Raw genomic sequence first — 22,842 nt, forward strand, 5'->3', positions numbered from 1 at the left:
AATGCATATTGTGGAAAGAAAACTGATCTAAGAAATGAAAACATTAACAACGTCGAGCTTAGACAATCTTTAACAGTATAAAGTTCTCCCCACTCCCTCCCACAGAAATAATGGCCCTGGGCACTTTTGCTATTAACAAAGCAAAGTCCTGACTTGTCAACTAATCACCAGAATAACTTCATTTTAGTCAGTCCTCAAAGTTATTACTGATGATATTAGGGACCTGGTTACAGAGGAATCTTTAAAACATCTCAGGACCTTTAAGACAATAACACGCACTGAGTGCCAGCCATAAAATGTAAGCATTCCCCAAATTTATTCGATCACAGCCTTTCCTCAAAGTCCATGAACTAATACACCCCAGAATTAGTCCTCCCAAGGAAAACAGCTTGGGCAAAACTCTATTCTAGTGGTTCTCAAATGTGGTCTAGGACCATCAGCCTTAACTGGGAGTTTGTTCCAAATGCAAAATCTGGGGTCCCACTCCAGACCTCCTGAGTTAGAAACTCTGGGGGCAGGCCCCAGTGACCTGTGTTGAACAAGCCCTGTGGGTTACTGTGACTCACACTAAAGTTTGAAAAGTACTATTACAGTCTAAGCTGTGACCATTTCTAACTCACAACACAGTAGTTCTTAAATGGTCAACGTGTGTCCACCCTTGTTCCTCTAAATTCCAGGATCTGCAGGGCAGGCAGTGATAAACCATCACACCCAAATCTACCTAAAACTACCCAAGTGCAACTAGAAAAAAACCCCTATATTTTTCCATGGAGGGCAAGACCCAACCTGATCCAGCCCCTGCCTTCCTCTCTGTTCTTATCTTGTATTATTCTTTCCCTTATGTACAGTGTTCCAGCCATACCCAATTTTATATTCCCAGAACATTAGAAGATGGATTCTGCCTCAGGGCCCTCTGCTCCCCTGCAGACGGTTCCTCTTCATCCCTCCCGAATCTGCAGCACTAGCTCCTCTTTGAACCAGTGTTACCTCCAGAGTCACAGAGCCCATCATTCTGTATATGACCTAGTTTGTCTTCACAGCAGTTATTGCCACTTGAAACAAATTTGCTTGTTTGTAAGTTCCATGAGAGAAGGAAGCATGTCTATCTCTTAATAAATAGGTTTTAGACAGCAAATATTTTTTTCCCATTCTGTGGGCTGTCTCCCCACTCTCTTGATGGTTTCTTTGCTTTGCAGAAATTTTTCAGTTTGATGAGATCCCACTTGTCTATCTTATCTCTTACAGCACGGGCACTTGGGTTTTTGATCAGAAATTGGCTGCCAGTTCCAATTTCCATAAGAGTGTCTCCAGCATTTTCTAAGATTCTTATAGTTTGAGGTGTTGCATTTAGGTCTTTGATCCATTTAGAGTTGATTTTTATATATGGTGATAGGCAGGGATACTGTTTCAATCTTCTGCATGTGATCAGCCAGTTTTCTCAGCACCATTTACCGAATAGGTTCTCCTCTCCCCGGTGGTTAGTGGTGGAGGCCTTGTCGAAGATGAGTTGGTTGAGAAATTGAGAGTTTGCTTCTGGAATCTCTATCCTGTTCCATTGGTCCATATGCTTGTTCTTGTACCAATACCATGCTGTTTTGATTATTGCAGCCTTATAATAAAGTTTGATGTCTGGAAGTGTGATGCCTCCTACTTTGTTCCTTTTGCTAAGGATTGTTTTGGCTATGTGTGGCAGTTTATGTTTCCATATGAATTTCTGAATTGTCATTTCCAGGTCTGAGAAGAATGATGTTGGTAATTTAAGGGCTTTGCATTGAATCTGTAGATTGCCTTTGGTAGGATGGACATCTTAACAATGTTGATTCTTCCTATCCATGAGCATGGAATATTTTTCCATTTGTTTGTGTCTTCTTGGATTTCTTTGAGCAGTGTTTTGTAGTTCTCATTGTAAAGGTCTTTCACTTCTCTGGCTAGGAAGATGCCAAGGTATTTCATTTTTTTTGTGGCTATCGTGAATGGGATTGTGCTTTTTATTTGGTTCTACACCTGCTTGTTGTTGGTGTATAAGAATGAAACTGTCTTAAGGCCTAACATCTAGGATCTACAAGGAACTCAAAAATACTGAAAGGGAAAAAAACCCAAACAGCCCCATTCAAAAGTGGTCAAAGACATTAATAGACACTTCTCAAAGGAAGATATACTAGCAGCCAACAGACACACGAAAAAGTGCTCAGCCTCATTAATCATCAGAAAAATGCAAATCAAAACCACACTGAGATGCCACCTGAGCCTAGTAAGAATGGCCATCATTAATAAAACAAACAACAACAGCTGCTGGCGAGGGTGTGGAGAAAAAGGTACGCTTCTATACTGCTGGAGGGAATGCAAACTAGTGCAACCTCTTTGGAAAACAGTGTGGCGATTACTGAAAGAACTAGAAATTGACCTTCTGTATGACCTAGCAATTCCCCTATTGGGAATATACCTGGAGGAACTCAAATCCTTCTACTAAAAAGATACCTGCATATGCATGTTTATTGCAGCACTATTCACAATAGCAAAAACATGGAACCAACTGTGCCACCCATCTAAACTGGACTGGATAAAAAGAAATGTGGTACATACACACAATGGAGTATTATGCAGCCATAAAGAAGGACAAACATATGGGCTTCGCAGCAACTTGGATGGATTTAGAGTCTATCATACTCAGTGATCTATCACAGAAACAAAGAACAGAGTACCATATGTTCTCAATTATAAGTGAAGCTTGAACAATTATCATAATACTATAAGAAAGGGACTGACAGTAGTGGGAAATGACCAGGAGAGGGGGGTGGAATTGGCAGTTTAGGGACACTACCAGGGGAGGGAGGGCACACCTCATCAGCAAGGGTACCTGCCTAATGAACATCTGTATACCTAGCCCTGAACTGTACCCCACACCTTTAAAACAAAAAATTTAAAAGTTAAAAAGATGAATACAGTCTGTCAGAAGAGTTCTAGTTCACCATCCTCACATATGGTTTGTTGTGAAGCTGAAGCTACCCAGCATCCTCTCTGTTCCATCTGCAACAACCCCTGAACTGCATGTGGTCCACAGCTTCATAAGATATTTAGCTACTTCTCAATATGCCAGTGTCTTCCTGGCTAAAAGGCAATGCCAATTTCCTTACTGACATTCATAAAAATGCCAACACTAAGATGACTTTTAAATTGTAAATAATAATTCAATAAATAAAGCATTCTCAGTTGTTTTTTCATGAAATTCGATAAGTGTACTTCTTTTGACTAGAAAAAACACAGCCTAAAAATATTTTTACTTTAATTTTGTTAAATTACCTTGACTTAAAAAAGTGCTCTGCTTGCTCATTCTGACAGAACCCCTTCCAGTGAACAGAGAATCGTATGAAGAACATGGACTTGCTATGAACCTGACCTAGTTTCCGATATATGTACCAGCATTTGTCATTTTGTGACCTTGGTCAAGTTACTTAAACGCTTATAATGCTGTTTTCCTCATCCAATAGTATTGTACCAAAAGAAATTATAGTAGAGTCAGTGTGAAAATTAAATGGGGTAATGTTGTAAAAGTGACTTATAAATGCTCCATTTTTGAGTGTTAATTCATACCAAATGTTCTGCTATGTCCTTTAAACAGGCTATCTCTTTAATTCTTATTTACTATATTATTCCCATTTTACAGATTTTGAGACTAAATAATTAAGTAATTTTCCAGAGCCAGAAAGTTGTAAGTTGTCAGAACTGGATTTTCAAACTTAAGTTTATCCATATCAAAAGCTTTTGTCCTTAACTACCACCCCTATTGCTTCTAAAATGTCAAACACAAGCTGTAGCATTTGACAGGTATAGTATAAATGTAAACTTATCTTCCTTATCCCCTTCCACTAGTGTCTCTGATTCTTTTCCTATTCTGTATCAACACTAGGTACTTAGTCATATTACCATCTGCCACACTCTATTTCACTGAACATTTAAGTTTTCCTTCTTTATGTGAAATAAAATATGTTAGAAACTTAAAGTATTTCCAACAGATGAGTTCTACCAATGATTTGTTACAATAGGAGCAACATGGATATTTAGGGACAGCCTCAAATGGTGACTGTTTTGCAGGATCTTTATTTGAATTCATATGCTTGTTTATTTTAAACACATAACCAATATGAAACTTAGCTGCAATCAGTTCAACAGGATTTGCTGTGTACTTTTGATAAGCCAATATTATTTTAGAATAAATCCTTTAGATTATTGTCTGAGAACGTCTTAGATTGCATAGCACACTCCATTAGTAATAGATCTTTCGTGTGGATTTCAAATTTTTGTATAGTAATTTACTTAAAAACTATATACACAGGTTTTCATTATAATCATATATATTTATGCTATGGATTAAATGTGTCCCCTCTAAATTTATATATTAACATCCTAATATCAATGTGATGGCATTAGGAGGTGGGACCTGTGGGCAGTAATTAGGTCATAAGGGGTGAGGGTGAAACCACCATGAATGCGATTAGTGCCCTTATAAAAAGACACAATAACTTGCTTTCACCCGCCCCGCCACTCTCCACCATATGAGGACAAAGCAAGAAAACTGCCATCTGTAAACCAGAAAGCAGACCCTTACCAGAACCAAATCTGCTGACAACTTGCCCTTGGCCTTCTAAGCCTCCAAAGCTGTTGTTTAAGCCATCCAGTCTACAGTAATTTGTTATAGCAGCAGAACTTGCAAAACCAATGTATTGATAAAGTATGTGTATTGTGAAACAGACAATAAGTTAATAAAAACAGGATACCAATGTGTGTATGTGTGTATTCATTCTGATATTTTCTTTCCTTATCCCAGTGGAGGGTCTTGTACATCTGGCACATACATATACATCCCACTTTGGAGAAGATTGTTTTAGATGATAATTGTTATAAAAGATCTAAGACTCCTCCTTGTAAATTGTTACTCAACAAAATTGTAATGTTTCACATCTGTTTAGCAGCATCCATTACCTATACTGAAAGACAAATGACAATGAGGATTCACCCGAAGTGCAATTTAGGAAGACATACTTGAATGCAATTTCATCATAACTTGTCTAGAACACGAAGCTTAACATAGTTGTTAAAGACTTACATGATAAACTGACATGAGACACTACCAAACAATGGGGCACTCTAAAGATAAGAGAAAACACTTCTGAAAGTGTGATATTGAAAGGAACCAAAATTAGATACAACTTTGAGTACAGGGATTGGAGACAGGCCATCGTGTTGACTCCGGTTAGGTTATGAAACCTACAGAGTCAAAGACTTAAACAATTATGGCCTAAGTAATTGTGCTTCCTTCTAGCTAAAAAGACTGCTGCAATTGCATCAGTGTTTGGAGCAGCATTCACACAGATATATAACAACGCTGTGATAAGAAGTCAACGGTGAAAAAAATAGCCAGAGAGAGGGAGAGGAAGAATGAGACCATCTGTTACTGATGTGTGTGACAGGGCTATCTTGGTTGCTGTTCATATGCTGACTGAAGTTACAAAAAAACACTGTCATTCATAAGTCCAAAAAAATTCCTCAGACAAAAGATTACTTGCTTTTATCAAATGACATTCTATAGCAGCAGTTGGTTCAACAAATTAGTTCAAACAGTCTTAAACGATATCTCTTATAAGAGGATGATATATAATTTTACAATGTTTTAAAGTTCATTTCCATGTACACAATTTTTTTCTAAAATAAATATGTGAGAGTAAGAAGTTTGATCTTGATGTAGAAAACTGAGTCATTCTGAAGAAACAAAAAAGAATTCCATTTCTAATTAGTTTTGTAAAATTTGCCAGTTTACATGAAAGAACAATAAACCAATGAAAAGAGATAATTAAGAAAGAATTTGACAAACTGCAAAAAAAAAAAAAAAGAAGAAAACATTTAAAAAGCAATTTTAAATGTCCCTAAATTTTTGAACAAAATAAGATTCTAATAAGATTTCTCGGAGAAAATTTCTTGACATCTTACCTTGCCATACTTCTGTGCATAAGACCCTGTGAGCAGTGAGTGAAAAACAATGATGGTTTCATCCAAATCCCAGACAAACACACGCTGAGGGCAATAAATATTAAAAAAAGATTATAAAGTTTAATAAAACAGAAATCCCTTCACAAGCAGAAAACATTTCCCTTCATTGTTAGATATCATCTTAATACCATTTTATAGAAAACAATCCTTTTCCATTAATTGCATTTCAAATTTGCCAAATCTAACTTCTATAAAGCCTGAGGAGTAGGAATGATACAATAGTAAGTTTAACAGTCAAATGTCCTAACTTGAATAAATGAATCCAAACATTTGCTTATAGTTAATACCAAAAAAAGATGCATTTGAACCTTATGATAAAAGTGTGCTTGAAACTTTGTATTTTAAGGTTTTATATCTCATGGATTCATAAAATTGCTTAGCTTATACAAATAATTAAAAATTTAAAAATACTTAAAAGAATCAATAAGCAACTCCTAAACAGATTTTGCAAAGTGTGGACCTTGAGGGCAGATTAGGCCAGCTGACGAGTTGTTTGACTTCTATAGAGTCTTGAATGATTACAAATTACTGATCTCTTATGAAGGGGCACAGTGTCTGTTACTAAATTTTACTAAATATAAACACTTATTTATTTTTCTTAATTGAAGTATGCAGTTGTATAAAAAGTAACATATAGTTAAGAATAGTTGATCCTGGTGTTTCATCACAAAAAACAAGCTGCTTAGTATGACTCTATCTCAAAAGAGTCACAAATAGAAAAAAATAACATATATTGAAATTTTGAAAGATATAAAAATTTTTATTGAAATTTTGACAGATATAAAAATGTTTTATATAAAACATATAAAATATGTTTTAAAACATATATCAAATGATTGAACGTTTTCTGTTTTCAGTAGATGACTTTTTCTTTCCACACAGATTGCTTTTATCTTTTAAAACTTAAGGACCCATACAAATGTCTTTCATTACTTTAACTATCAAATACTGTGTTTCTCAGAAAATCTGTCTCACAAATAAGACATGGATTTTAAAAATTTGTGCCAATTTGGATCAAAAGATGTGATTATCCCAGGCCTAGAATTTGTAAAGTAATGTCACTTTTGTTGTTATTGTTTTAAATCTTGCCATTATTAGATAAACTCTCAAACTTCAGAGTTGTAAAATGTCTACGACAAAAGTAGGCCTACTCTCAATCCATAATGTATCTTTTCTATTTTTCAGCTTGAAACTTGATGGAACTATAAGATACAGAATATATCATTCAACCAAATAAAGCATAATATTACACTATTTTTTTTTTTTTTTTGAAGTCAAAGTCTCACGCTGTTGCCCAGGTTGGAGTGCATTGGCATGTTCACAGCCACTGCAGCTTCGACCTGCTGGGCTCAGGTGATCCTTCTGCCTCAACCTTCCAAGTAGCTGGAACTACAGGCATGCGCCACCATGCCCGACTAATTTTTTTATTTATTGTAGAGATGAGGGCTCGCCAGGTTGCACAGGCTGGTCTCGAACCTGTGGACTCAGGCAATCCTCTCACCTCGGCCTCCCAAAGTGCTGGGATTATAGGCGTGATCCACCGCACTCGGCTCAATATTACACTCTTTAAGAATAAGTAGACATACCTCCAGGTCACTATCGGGAGGTGGAGAGGGATTGTTTTTCCGGCCTCTTCCTCTGGACTTTGACCCAGAACTCCTACAAGTTCTCTCGTCAAGATCTTTGATGGGAGTGGAGGGGCTCTGCACGGTATCAAACTCTCCTATAAATAACAAAACTTGTGTCAAGAACAGCACTTCATTTTTAGATCACATTAGTCTTCATTATTAATTCTCATAACAATTTCCATACACTAGAAACTTTATGGCAAAAAAAGAGATGTATAATCCCAAATACTCAATAACCTTATTCAGTCAAAAATTCTGTAGGTCACACAAATCTCTCCTAATTTTTATCAATATGATCTATCAAACCTGAATGTCTTTAATGCCCCCCATGCCTCCAACTTACTGTCTATACCCTTACCACATATCTATCTCTATTTAGCTAGTCTTATCCTTTTCTGTCAGTTCAGAGAATGAGATGTCTTACTCTGGATCATTTTATCCCTCCACCTGCAAACTTGACTCTCCAGCCCTACCTCTCAGGGAATCACACTCCATTAGTCAAACTCACTCTCATTTACTCTACAGTTTGTCCCATTTCCTGGGACCACTGACTAGTTTAAAAGTTCTTCCCCTTGACCAGGCATTTCTGCCTAGTTACTCTCTCCTTACTATTTTCTCTTTGAAATAAAACATGTTAAAATAACAGTGCAGAAGAGTGCTGTACAGCAGAAATATAAGGTGAGCTGCAAATGTGTCCTCATATATCATTTAAAATTTTTTATCAGCCATGTTAAAAAAAGGCAAAAAGAGAAATGTAAAATTATCTTATGAATATGTTAGTTGACAAAATATATAAAAAAAGGTTACCATTTCAGCATGTGATCAATATAAAAATTACCAGGGAAATGTTTTACATTCTCTCTTTCATAAGAAGTCTTTAAAATCCTGTGCACATTCTACACTTGCAGCAGATCTCAATCTGTTCTGGCCACATTACAAGTGTTCAAAAGTCACATGTGGCCAGTGGCTACGGTACTAGACAACACATCTGTCTCCACTTCTTGACATTCAATTTATCATAGTAGTTTCAGTTCACCAAAACTTTAGTCTTGCTAAGAATCCACAATATTGGATTGACAATGCAATAGAGAGATTCGGTCTCATCAAACAGCTATGTCTGATCTCCTTAAACACCAACTCCCTAAAATCGAAACCATTAGTTGGCAGCTGATACCCTGCACTCTTGTTCTAGAATCTCTCTCATCAGCCTTCTCTGTCTATGAGACATGGACTCCTGTCCTTCTCCCATTCCTTATGACCTGGTATTTAAGAGTTCCAACCTTTGATCATTGTCCTCACTCCAAACACTCTGGGGGATTTAACCCTCTCATATGTTAATGACTCTACACGTGATAACCCCTACACAAATCTATACCTCCAACCAGGCTACATCCTAATTGACTTCTGCATGTCCCACAGAGATTGAAAATTCTTCATGTCTAAAGTTAGTGACGATGTATCTTAGGAGGTAAAGAATACTGAGCAGTTACTGTGGGAGGGGTTGTTAAGATAAACCGAGGCAATCATGAAGTAGAATATAACAAGTGAAAGAGTCAGAGTTATCCTACAACTTCAGGCATTTTACTTAATCTCTCTAAATCCCAGTTTCACTGTGAGTGTGAGTAACAGTTACTACTATTTTGGATTATTGAGGGATAAATCTGATTTATGTTTAATTTGATTTAAAATATATGTATAAAGTAAAAATTTCTAGGAGAGCCAGATGGCAAGCTATATTAAATTTAAATTATATAATTTTAAAACATAAAAGATATTATGGCTATCATGCTTTATCATTAAAGTAAAATAATTCTGAGGACAGCCAAGCAGTTATTAATCTAAATAAACAAACTTGAACAAACTAGGTAACACTTGAGTAATATTATTTTTCTGAGAAATAGTAATTTTTACATAGCCAGCCTCTAATCATCTCTGTGGTTATAATATTTTCTTTGGAAAATATCGTGCATATTAGGACAGGATGTTAAAAATATGTCTATGCTCTAAATATTATTTGCTTTTGAAATATTGCTAGCACAATTCATTTCATGGGTCTCTGCTATTAACCATGTAAGCATAGATAGCATAATAATAAAGTCTTTTGGTTATGGGGTTGAATATAGCCCTATTTTATAGTAAAAGTATTTCAGTTTACTTGTATAGGCATTCAATGAAGCTTTACGTATGTGAACACACACCAACTTTTAAATAAAATCAAACAAAAAACTGTCCATTTAAAATGATTTTTTGAAACAGAATTTTCCTAAGGTGACTATATCCTACAAATCAAACATTCTTATTCAAGTACAACGGTGTTTCAAATTAATGCTCATTTATTGAGCAAGTTTTTTAAAAAATTGAATAACATTTCACAGAACCTCTCTTTACGTTCATTATGGATCAATTTTCAGGTATTAACTATCATAAAGCACTTTTGTTCTTCCTACAGTTCAAGACCTGAAACAAAAACTTTGTACAAAAACAAAAACTTTGTATAAAAACTCGCAAAATCTCAGTCACTGTGATCAGTCACGGCTGGTTGATTGCAGACTGGATCCATAAAGAAGTTTAGAAGGAATAACTCTGCTTGTTCAAACAAACTGGGAACCAGTAGCTGCCACAGCAAGGGGATGAAATCAGCAGAAGAGGAAAGGGGAAAGAATTTGAAAAAAAAAAAACCTATGGGCAGAAGTGTTTTGGTAGAGGTAAAAGCATCATCTTTTAAGAAAACCATGAAGAGTAGCTCCACATTTGTTAAAGCCTTGGTGTGTTCTTTAAAAAAAAAAAATTATTGAAATATGTGTTTGGCTTTATCACTGCTCATTATCTCTGTGACATCATTCATAATAGAGCCTGGAGCTGTTGTTTGGTCTTTCCTTAGTGTGGTGAGAACTTAGTGTGGTGAGAATGTATATTATGCTTTATCCATTCTGTTGATGAACATTTGGGTTATTCACAATTTTAAGTTATTATGAGTAAAGCTTCTATAAACATTTTTGTACATGTCTTTGTGGACATAAGCTCTCATTCCTCTTGGATATCTATAGCTAGTAGTGGGATTTCTAGGTCAGAGGGAAGGTATATAATCATCTTTAATAGACACTAACCTTTTCCTGAAGTGTTTGTATTTATTTACTCCTACCAGCAGTGAGTGTTCCACTTGTTCCACATTCTTGCCAATATTTGGTATTGCTGGTGTTTTTTGTTAGTCATTGTGAGTACATTATAGGATGGTATCTCTCTGTGGTTTTAATTAGCAAATTCTTGATGAGTAGTTATGGAGACACTTTTTCATATGCTTCTTGCTTATTCACTATCTTCTTTTACTGAGGTAGCTGTTAATTCTTTGCCTAGTCAAAAAATTTGGTGGTTTGCCTTTTTCTTACTGATTTACTGGAGCTCTTCATTGTGAAACATTACATATATATCTGACTTAAACCTCATTCCAAACCAGTGAATTGGGTCCTTCGCTATTGTCTTTTAATAGCAGAGAAACTGGAGACATGTTGGACTAAATTAACTTACCAAAATTAAATAGCTTGTAAATGGCAATGCTGGTATGACCCCAGAACTCCGCCTTTAATCACCTGGCTATACATCTTCACACAAGCAGCAATAGACTCTCCAGGTTATAAAAGGGTCAAAACTAGATCTGCTTCTACTGATAAAAGAGTCATATAAATCCTACCAGAATGGGAGAAAATATTTACAAAGCATATATCTGATAAGGGGTTAATATCCAAAAATATATAAGGTACTCAAACTTAATAGTAGAAAACAAATAACTTGATTAAAAATGGGCAAAGGATCTGAATAGACATTGCTCAAAAGACATACAAATGACCAAAAGGTATATGAAAAAAAAGCTCAACATCACTAATCACCAAAGATACGCTAATTAAAACCACTATGAGATACCATCTCACACCTGTTAAAATGACTATTATTGAAAAGAAGAAAGATAATTGTAGGAGAGGGCTTGGAGGAAAGGGAATCCTGCACACTGCTGGTAGGAATGTAAATTATCACAGCCATTATGGAAAACAGGATAAAGCGTCCTCAAAAAATTAAAAATAGAATTGCCATATGACCCAGCAATCCCACTACTGAGTGTATATACAAAGGAAATGAAATTAGCATGTCAAAGAAATATTTGCATTTCCATGTTTATTGCAGCAATATTCAAAATAACCAAGAGATGGAATCAACCTAAGTGCCCACCAGTGGATGAACAGACAAAAACATGTGGTATATGTATATAATGGAATATTATTCTACCCTAAAAAAGAAGAAAATCTTGTCATTTGGAACAAAATGGATGAACCTGGAGGACATTATGTTAAGTAAAATAAGCCAGTCACGGAAAGACAAATACTGCATGATCTCATTTATATGTGGAGTGCAAAAAAAAAGTTGAACTCATAGAAGTAGAGAGTAGGATTATGGTTACCACCAGGAGCTTTGGGGTCAGGGAGGAGGATTGGAGAGCTATATACATATTTCAAAACAACATGATGCACACAAAAATATATACTTTCTTTTAAAAAATTTTTGACTAGAGACAAAGGTCTTGCTAGGCTGTACTTGAACTCCTAGGCTCAAGATATCTTCCCATCTCCACCTCTCAAGTAGTTGGGACTACAGGTGCCTGCTACCATGCCTTATATACACAATTTTTAATTTGTCAATTAGAAAAATAAATTTTAAATTTATTTTTAAAAAGAGACATTTAAAATGTATTACATTACAAAGAATAAATTATATGGACATTAAGCATTTCTTATGAGAGGGAGGGTCAAGGAATTCATCAAAAACTTCACAGAAGTAAAAGAGCACATCCCGTAGAGGGCACGTGATATATTCGGGCTCCTGTAGCAATCACCCAGGTGGAATTGTACTGACCTCTATTCCTTTTGAAGGTGCTATCCTTTCTTCTGATAAAGGGTAAAACCAGAAACTTGAGCTCAACCGGTCATTAAACATTTGTTGACACTTTTTTTTTTTTTTAAAGGAGAAAGCTGTTAATTCCAGTGCCTCTGCCAAATTTCACTCAGGTAATTGCACAAGGGCACAAGGGTATTGCTGTAGGTAGGGAAAGTGTAAATTGGCAGAGCAGTTCAATGTGATCTGTCCTCTTGTTAGTTTCAATTAGATGAGTTAGCACTTTGCTTCCCTTCCTGCCTTTATATGGAATACCATGAAGTATCAAAGGGCTGCCTGTTCTGCCGAAGAAACTGGCTTCTTTTCAGGGGTTAAATGATCTTACTATATCCTTTCTTTGATGCAACACTTTTAAAGTTCAATTAGCTAATGTAAGGTTTACCAAGGGTAAAGCAGAATATTGTTATAAATTACTAACTATATTTAACTTTAGAGCTATTTAAAATATTTGGAAAAGAGGAGCTATAAAATAGCTCTCATCTGCATGTGCTAATCAGTCCTCAAATTTTCTGAATAACAGTAAAAATATAATATACCTAATGTAAATTTTACATTAAAAGAAAAGAAAGATCTTTATAAAGATGATGAACTAAAATGTCTGTTCTTAATCAGCATGGCAGTGATTCTTTAAATCCACTGTCAAACTACCTAATAAGGAAAAGCAAACAACTGAATGCTATTTGCAATTTCCAAATAACATCAGTCATTACCAATTGCCCTAGGCTTTTCTTGACCCAATACTGTACATGATTGAATAATCATCCTTTAATCAGTCCAGCAAAGAATAACTGCACCTTATAAGTTTTGAATATTTAGAACCAACTTTATTTCATTAGGCTTATCGCTAAATCAGAACACCCAGCTGTCTCTTATTGAACATAAAGTATATTTTTATTATAAAAATGAAAGTCAACAGTGAGTGTTCTATGAAAAATTATGGATTTAATTTTAGATTTCTGCTTTAACTCCAAAACGCAGAACCAGTGGATGGGAAATATTTTTCCTGCCCTTGAACTAAATACATCAGATTCCATCAATAATAAAGAAAAAATCCCATAGTTATAAACTTGTTTGCTTTTTGGATGCATGCCAGATCTGAAAAGGCAAAATTAAACTTAAAATTATCTTGAATGAAGGTCTGAGGTCATAGAATTCTTTAAAGATCCAGACAAGTGTGTTATTATGATTTTGGTTGACAGAATAATGCAGTTCCAAGTAGAAATAATTTCTTCTTTAAATTCAACAGAAAATCTAATAAAATCTGAAAATTATGTCAAACCATATTTGTTGGCCTCAGTAACCAATAAAGTCCTGAAGAAATGGCAGCGTTCTGATAGTGAATATGAGAATGCCATATGGGAATATGTCACATACACTCAGAATATCTACCTGCTTGCATTTAGTATTTTTAATATGAATAAAATAGCTGTTCTCAATATTGATTATTCTTTAGCTGATGGAAAGTAACCATCTGTGCCCTTCCTGCAGGGAAACTCTGTTTTGATCACGTGGAAATTAGACCGAGAGCAACGTTTTACTCAAAGCTCTACCCACATATACCGTGCTTTAGAATACAAATGGTTTTCATCCATGGTGGCTATAGTCTAGTAAATTCAAAAACACCCTGCTGGTCACGTCTGTCATTCAGTGTCTGATACTTTGATGATTAAACACATCTGTGGTTTTGTTTTTAAACACACTCGACCTACCTTGTTTTCTCTCACACATTCACCACTAAAAGAAACCTTCCACACCGCCTTATCTAAAGTATCTCCAAACTTGTTAAGTAAGCATTCTGAAACTACTCCTTCTTTGAATTAAGGTAAGATCCTTGATGGAATGTAAGTACTGACTCAAAGAGGATCAGCACAGATTTAGATCATGTGATTTAGGCTGAAACTAAGGAGTTAGGGTCCTAGGGCACAACATTTAAGGGTCCTGAGAATGAGTTTGTCCTTAAATTTAGTCCCCACTGGCCCTAGTCCTGACCCAACTCAGGGCACAGAAGCTCACAGAGGCTGAGGCTAGTTGAAAAGCCTAAAAAGAGAGCCCTAAAGGACAAGGATCAGGGGCTATGTGCTCATAGGTAGGAGGTTCTAAAAGAAAAAGAAGATGAAACAAAATAAAACAAATGTAGAAGCATCAAAGACAAACTCTGTGAGCTATTCTTCCTTGGGTTGATAGTTAGAGATGATATCCTGAACAGGGAACCAAAAATAATGAATGCTACCATTTCATCAATTAATGATATAAACATAGATTGCTGTAGATATAGTTTCACTGTTACTTCTTTAAGTCCAAATTATTTTATTTCTTAAGATTTCCCTTAATGTCTACCATTTTCCCTTTCTCAGTGTTCATCAATTTTGTAATTATTTCTTTGATCTTTGTCTTGCTTGTTTAATGGAATCTAAAAGTGTGCAGAAAGCTCATTCACTGCTGAAATATAAGTTTCTAGCATAGGACTGATATTTACTAGGCATTCAGTAAATAATCTGTTAATTGTATTGAATCATCTTGGACCCAATGAGTCAGTAAGAAAGAATTAACAGCGCTGTAACCATGTTTCCCTTGTTTATTCAAAGCTGGATTTTAAAAAGTAGCAGAGATTAATTTGGATCTTACAAATGATTGAAGGCAGAAAAAAATATGCCCAAACACATTAAAGATATTTACAAAAATTCTCAATCGCATTTTTCTTAGTGATTTTTGAGAGTTCCTTTTGGGAATTCTCTATATATTCTGGATACAAGTCCTTTCTCAGATATGTGTTTTGAAATGCTTTTTCCTAACCTGTGGTTTGTCTTTCTATTCTTGTTACAGTGTCTTTTGATAAACAGAAGTTCTGAATTTTATGAATTCTAATTTTATCTTTTATTTTATGGATTGTAGTTTAATGTCATTTCTATAAAATCTTTTTTGTAGCAATAGCCCAGATTCACAAAAATTTTCTCCATGTTTTCTTCTATAAGTTTTATAGTTTTCGTTTTTACATGTAGATCTATTATACATTTTGAGTTAGTTTTTGTATATAGTGGGGGACAAAGACAACCCAGAATTATTTTGTGGAGGGTGGGTCTCTTGTAGTATAGGTTTCTCCCGCTAGGTAAATGTCTTAGAAACCCATAGGCATCAGTGGCAGCTAGTGTTGTGAGAAGCTGCGTTGGACTTCAGTCAATTTTTTTTCTTGGAGATGCTTTCTTGGAGATTCTGCGTTTGGCTTCAGTACATTTTTTTTCCTGGAGATTCTTCTTGGAGATTGCCCGTTTTATGATGGGTGATTGACAAGCACATCTGCCCTCACCTGGCTGAATGTTCAGCAGTTTTTGACTCAGGACGGCATGACTCCCGTGCCTCACGCTCTCTATTCACCCCATCTGGCCCTAAGTGACTTTCTGGGGGTTTCTTTCTCCTGATGGAAAAAGTCCTCAAAGGGAAATGCTTTGCCAAAGTAGAGGAGGTGAAGAAACATGGCAGAAGCACTAACAGGCATCGAAACTGATGAATTCAAAAACTGTTTTGAGCAGTGGAAAAAGCATCTTGATAGGTGTATTGCATCAGATGGAGAGTACTTTGGAGGTGACTGAAGTTTAAACAAGTAAGAATAAATACACAATTTTAAAATAAATTCTGGGTCTTTTGGGTCTCCCTTTGTAAGAGTTATGAGTTGTATAAAGATTTTCAATTGTTCCAGCACTATTTGTTGAAAAAAAAAATTATTCATTCTCTGCTAAATACCTTTTCATCTCGTTAAAGACAATCAGGTTTCCAGCATATGTATGAGTTTATTTCTGGACTTTCCATTCTGTTTTATTGTTCTATGCAACTATCTTTTTGACAATATCACACTGCCTTGATTACTATACTTTATAAGTCTTTAAGTCAGACAATGTAAATCTTCAAATTTTGTTCTCCTTTTTTCAAAATTGTTTTGGCTATTCTAATTCCTTCACCGTTCCTTATAATTTTAGAATCATCTTGATAATTTATCCTAAAAGTCTTGAAGTTTGATTGGGATTACACTGAATCTCTATTAAACCCACTTTGAACTTTAAATACTTCAGCTGTGTCAGATGTGTAGCAGATACACTTCTAATATGAGTACTGCATGAGTCTACAAATCCTAGGAATGTAGGAATATAGGCAAGTCCCACTGGCTAGAGCTACTGACAGCTCACAAAAGTGAAGGAGTTACACAGTCTCTCCAACATAATGAAAATATTATCAGTTATGCGCAAGGAAGATAATATTATAACTTTTGTTTGTTGTCAAGTTCTTCACAAGATAATTAGTCTGGCAAAAGGTCCGTTCACCTTCTTACATCTATATTCATCTTTTGAGATTAAATCTTCTATCTGTCCCACATCTAAAAGAAGGAGTTTCTGAAATGCCGGAAGAAACTCATCTTATACAGTAAATTAACATAACACAGAGTAAACATTAGCACAACAATCTGGGAGCTTTCAGCCTTGTTTTGAAATGTCCATTTTCTTCATACTACTAGATCCTGCAAAAACATATAAAAGTATTTCACCTGGGTGAAGATCTGTACCTGGTTGGTTCGTCAGTCCTGGGAGAGATTCCTGCAACTGGTAAGTTGAGGCTGAAGATGATGTGCCATCGGCTGTGTTATTTGATGTCATATACGCCCCATATGTTGATGCTGAATAATACTGTGCATACTGGTTTTGGCCAAAGGCTGTGTAGGATGGATAATCCTGAAACAATAATTGAGAAGTGGGTGGTTGAAAGAGGAGAATTCTCCAAAGAAAACTAATCACTGTGTAATCAAAAGAGTAGTGCTCAATTCCATTTGTTTTTGAGTCCACAGCCTTGCGGTAATCCTAATGAGTGGAGACAACTTGGTGGTACTGTTTACATGTATGTAGTAATGAACTACCCTACTGGTTTTGCAAACCAGGCCTAGTACATACATTTTGATCTGCCTAAAGGTTGCATATGCTTCACTTTCCTCCTGATGATTACTTACCCAAGGATTTACATCATCAGGACCTATGTGCTTGAAGAGGAAAGAAGGTGATGGATCTGTTCATATTCACAAAATCAGTTCTTATACATCTTCTAATGTCACCAGCAAGGAGTTGTGGCTACTCCTCCCAGCTTCCATACAGACCTCGGTCTGCATTTGTGTGATTTTTGTTCCCTTTCTAGGAAACTCTTAATAATTTTGTTTTCTTGGCAGGCGGTAAAGTATAAATAAAAGAAGATAAATAAGTGCTATTTTAACCCAGGCTTTCACACAAGACATGCCATTTGAGGTCTTGACTTAGAATCTTTATTGAGGTTTTCAAATATGTAGTTTCCCTCCTCTGTTACAGAGAAAAATTAAAGCACCGTATCAACTCCCCTGACCTGCGTTTTATTTACAATTTTTAAAACCTTAAGATGATAAAAATGATTCCTCAAAAATCCTTTTACATATTAAGATGCGTAGGGATTTGTTGTAATAATTGGTGTTTAAAATGTCTAGCATATCTCAGATCAAAATGTTATCAGGAATGACAAATTGTTGGTCAGGATTAAGATCCCCTGAAAAGACATGTTCCAAAGGGAACAAAGATCCACATTTCATGTGTTTTCCAAGAAAAAGAAAAAAAAGAAAAATTATATGTATAAGTAAATATGTATATTATCAGAAAGGATTAATATGGCAGAAAGCTAAAATTCTGTTAATTTTAGAATCTGACATTCCCCCACTACCATGTATGAGTCAAGAAAAAAACCTCATCAATATTGGAACCAAGTTCTTTCTTTATTTATTTATTTATTATTTATTTATTTGTTTGTTTTTGAGTTAGAGTCTCACTCTGTCGCCCAGACTGGAGTGCAGTGGTCGCTCCACTGCAGCGTCGACCCACTGGGCTCCGGTGATCCTTCCGCCTCAGCCTTCCGAGTAGCCAGAATTACAGGCACGCGCTACCATGCCCGGTTGATTTTTATTTTTATTTTTTTATCAATTGTAGAGATAAGGTCTCGCCAAGTTGCCCAGGCAGGTCTCGAACCCGCGGGCTCAGGCAATCCACTCACCTCAGCCTCCCAAAGCACGGGATTACAGGCTGAGACACCGAGCCGGGCTTGGGAACAAAGTTCTTTTTTTTGAGTTGGAGTCAAGTTCTTAACAACACATCTTTCTCAGAGCTAAACAGCGAGAGCAAACATTTACATAGTGCTTACTTTGTGTCAGGACACTGTTCTAAGGGCTAAAATAGATTTACTCACCCTCATAATTCCCTACTTAGTATTATTATCTTCATTTTACATTGAAGGGGACTAAGGCAGAGAGTGGTTAAGTGATTTGCACACAGCCACATAGCCAGTAAGTTTCAGAGCTGGAATTGGAACCCACAGTGCTGAACTCTAGCCTCTATTGCTGAAGCTCTCTGCTAGCCTGCTAATAAGATGAAGTTACACAGAAAAGGTCCAGACTACTAGCCTGGGGAATAGAGTGTCTTTTTGTACTCAAGCACATCTCAAAGATCTCCTCTTCTCTTCATTGCCAGTGTATCCATTTTCTAATTTATCTCATTTCCATTTTTTACTTTCTCCAGAGACCCTGAAGGCAGAGTAATCTTCTCAAAACATAAATTATATGATGTTATTTTCTTGCTCAAAATCCTTTAATAGCTACCCACTAGTTTTGGAATAGAATCCAAATTCCTTACTGTAAACCACAAAGCCCTACATGGGCAGCCCCCTGCCTATCTCTGCAAATGTATTTTTCCCCACCTTTCTTCAAGCACTAACCAAACTCCTAATGAGTCTGGTGAGTCTAATGACACACCAAGTCTTCTACCTGTCCAGAGTTTGGTACAAGCTGCTTTCTTTGCCTAAAAGACCCTTGACTTCATTCTTCATCTAACTTGTAGAAGCCCTGGCCTAAATGTGATTTCCATAAAGAAACCCTCTATAAAACCTCTTCTGTTCAAAATTATACCCATTAATATTTTAATGGACGCTGTTCTCTCCCCTTATGCTTTCTAATCCATCCGTCCTTCCTTCCTTCCTCCCTCCCTTCTTTCCTTCCTCTCTTTCACTCTCTCTCTCCCCCCTCCCTCCCTTCCTTCCTCTCTCTCTCTATTTATTTGTGTGTTTACAGGTTTATTGTCTATTTCTCCTAGTAGGCAGAAAGCTTCATTAGGCAGGAATCAGATCTGATCCACCTCACCCCACCTTCAAGTCTCCCAGTATACAGAACAGTTCCTAATACTTAATAAGCACCCAGTGAGTATTTGCCAAAAGAATAAACTGATACTCAGGCCATGGCCCAAAATACAGATTACATTTTATATTGGGTCCACTGTATTTAAATATTCAGGTAGACTTGGATCTGTTTTATGATTAAAACTTTGTCAATTGATTTTCCTCTGCTTTATAAATCTTTTCTTAAACATTCCAAATAGAGTGGAGTTTTCCTTTATACTATCCCTCTACCTAGTGTGTATTACCATTATTATATCCATTATATCCCACCCTCTGTCCATATTATTTTAACATCTGTTTCTTCAGGAAGAATGTGCCTGAAGAGTTGAAAATGAGAACTTACTATTTTTGAACTGTCAGTACCTAGTAAAAATATCTAATGCATGCAATGCTCAATAAGTATCTACTGTATCAATCAGTGAGTGAAATTAAACTATCAAGAATTCTCAATTTCTTAAAATAAAATATGCACACTGGTTCTGATGTTTCATATTTTAAGATAACATTTTTCTAACTTATGCCAAAGTACACAGTTTAATCCTATCAAAATATTATTATTCCACACTATTTTAATAATCACAATTTCCTTTTTGCCTTTTTGTTATATTAATAAAACTAAAACAAGGAAACTAAAAGAATTCCTTCAGTAAATCCAAAAACAAACACTTGTACAGTAACTTACATTATGGAATGTATAAAAGCCCAGCAATTATATTAAAGTAAAATGGTGTATTTCCAGCTCAGAATTCAGTTACTCTTCAATCCCAATTACTCTGAGCATGGTTGAGAATGGACAACAGATTCTGAAGTTATCAACATACATCACAAATATATCTCACTCCAAGCTAATTCATTCATTCAGGGGCATTCACTCTTGCTCCACACATAATTCAAACAAGTTATATTTTAAAATTAATAAAAATATTAGGAGAACTAAGAACTACTAGAGGCAGGCACAATGACAAAAGCAAAAAGTTGCAACTTGTCAGGAAAGTAGGATTCAAACACTCATTAAAAGAAATCATAGAACTAAAAATTTAACAAATTTAAAAAGCCAAAAGTAGTTCTAGAGGCATTTTTTAGTAACAAATGATACTTCTTAGGAATGAAAATGTCATGTAGCCTACAGCACAATCCTTTCATAGATTTTTAGTTCAATCAATTAATATTCATAATAGTAACTAGTTTACCAAATAAAAATACAAGTATTTTTTCATATATTTTAAGATAAAAGAAAGTGTTCAAATATATTTTGTAACTCCATGTCAAGTGATTAAAACAACTACAGCTTAAATATTTAAAGGGCAAACTTTCAGCAACTAAGAAATCCATAACAGCCAGAATAACACATATTCTAAGAATTCTGGAGAAGCTTATTTTTTACTAGCCTGAAATCTTAATTTTAAATGAAGTAACCTTATTTTGGGAGAGTACACACTTACATAGCAACTTGAAAGTACTCCTCAAAGATCTGAAATAGATCTAAAAAGCATAAATACAAAAAGCTACTATACCTGTTGTGAACCACTGAAATTCGTTGAATTGGAAACTGAATTATTTGCATAAATAGTAGATGATGGTGCAAAACTAGAACCTAGAGGTAAGAACAAATTGCATTTAAAAAGTATTCCTTGTGAAGTGATGAAAAATATTTCACTTTGCAGAATTCAGTGAGAGAAACATACTTCGAATATTGTTGTGAAGGCAGTGAAATTGGAAGCTGGGAGATTTATAAAGATGATGTGCTTAGCTCTATCTATCTCCCTTGTTGGCAAACCTTTTCTTTTTGAATCTGCTGGGTTAAACAGAAGCACATCGGAACTGTCTTCATAAGGACTGAGGAAAAACACCAATGGTTGAATCTAGACGTGAGGGGCACTCAAAGTACAAAATCTTTTACAGACTAAGATGACTTCCAGGAACTACCGAAACTTTCAAATCATATCAACTGCATTTGCATTCAAAAACTACTTGAGGTAAGCATTTGGAGGGGGTTATTAGCATGGTAAATAAACACACAAAACCCATTTGGAATCCATGCTCAAATACTTCCGTACTTTTGCTTCTCCATGCCCTTTTTTTTTTTTTTTTTTGAGTCAGTCTCATTCTTGTCGCCCAGGTTGGAGTGCAGTGGCATGCTCATGGCCACTGCAGCCTTGACCTACTGGACTCAGGCAATCCTTCCACCTCAGTCTTCCAAGTAGCTGGAACTATAAGCATGTGCCACCACACCCAGCTAATTTTTTGATTTATTGTAGAGACAAGGTCTCACCAAGTTGCCCAGGTTGGTCTCAAACTCATGGGCTTAGACAATCCTCTAGACTCCCGAAGTGCTGGGATTACAGGCGTGAGCCACCATGACCAGTTTATGTCTTTTCTTTAGAACAAAAACAGTTGTGAATTAGCATTCAAACTCAAGGGAGACCTGCTTATACTCCAAAAATCTAAGGTTTAAGGGCCTCATTAAACTTCACCTGAAATTTAATTATTTCTCAAATAAAGGCAAAAACAAGTGAGCTATCAATTACAGATGAAAAAATATGTTCTTATGGAATATACTTGTCAAGCAGTAAAATGAAAGACTGGGTAGCTGATTATTTGTTTTATCAATGGGTTTTGAATAGCAACATATTGTATAATCAGTGCAACGGGCCTGATCAAAATAACAAATAAATTATTTGGGGAAAAAGTAAAAACGTCTCTATGCTCTCTGTCGCACAGCTAACTGAAGCTACGTGGCTATAGCATGTATGCAAATATGTTTCTAGCCACAGTCTAGGTAAAAAAGAGACCTTCTATTCCAGCCAAAAATGTCCAAGTAATTATTTCATTCTAGCCAACTGAGCAAAATGTCATCCCGGTTGGTTCAAATATGTTAATACAGTCCCAAGTTTGTGACTAACAAAACAGACAAAATGAAAGAAAAGAACCAACTTTTAGTGTTTCTACTATGTTACTAAAATTATTTTGACAACTATACATAAAGATCAAATATCATTTTTAATAG

The 22,842-nt window shown here is 35.6% G+C and overlaps 1 protein-coding gene across 6 annotated transcripts in view; it reads right to left on the reverse strand.

Moving 5' to 3' along the window:
• EYA4 (EYA transcriptional coactivator and phosphatase 4) overlaps positions 1-22,842 on the reverse strand; it is a 73,916-nt gene that overhangs the window by 33,256 nt on the left and 17,818 nt on the right. For 5 of the 6 annotated variants that reach the window (XM_008053525.2, XM_008053524.2, XM_021710182.1 and 2 more), the window contains 4 exons: positions 21,350-21,429; positions 17,167-17,332; positions 7,632-7,768; positions 5,986-6,069 (listed from right to left, as the gene is read on the reverse strand). In XM_008053525.2, the coding sequence (XP_008051716.1) occupies positions 5,986-6,069; positions 7,632-7,768; positions 17,167-17,332; positions 21,350-21,429 (467 nt within the window). Of the gene's footprint in view, positions 1-5,985; positions 6,070-7,631; positions 7,769-17,148; positions 17,333-21,349; positions 21,430-22,842 lie in introns of all 6 variants that reach the window. The other variant, XM_008053522.2, reaches the window with a different exon arrangement.

The sequence above is a fragment of the Carlito syrichta genome, unplaced genomic scaffold (assembly GCF_000164805.1).
Source record: "Carlito syrichta isolate Samal-C Ts95f unplaced genomic scaffold, Tarsius_syrichta-2.0.1 Scaffold288233, whole genome shotgun sequence".
In the NCBI taxonomy this organism is placed as follows: domain Eukaryota; kingdom Metazoa; phylum Chordata; class Mammalia; order Primates; family Tarsiidae; genus Carlito; species Carlito syrichta.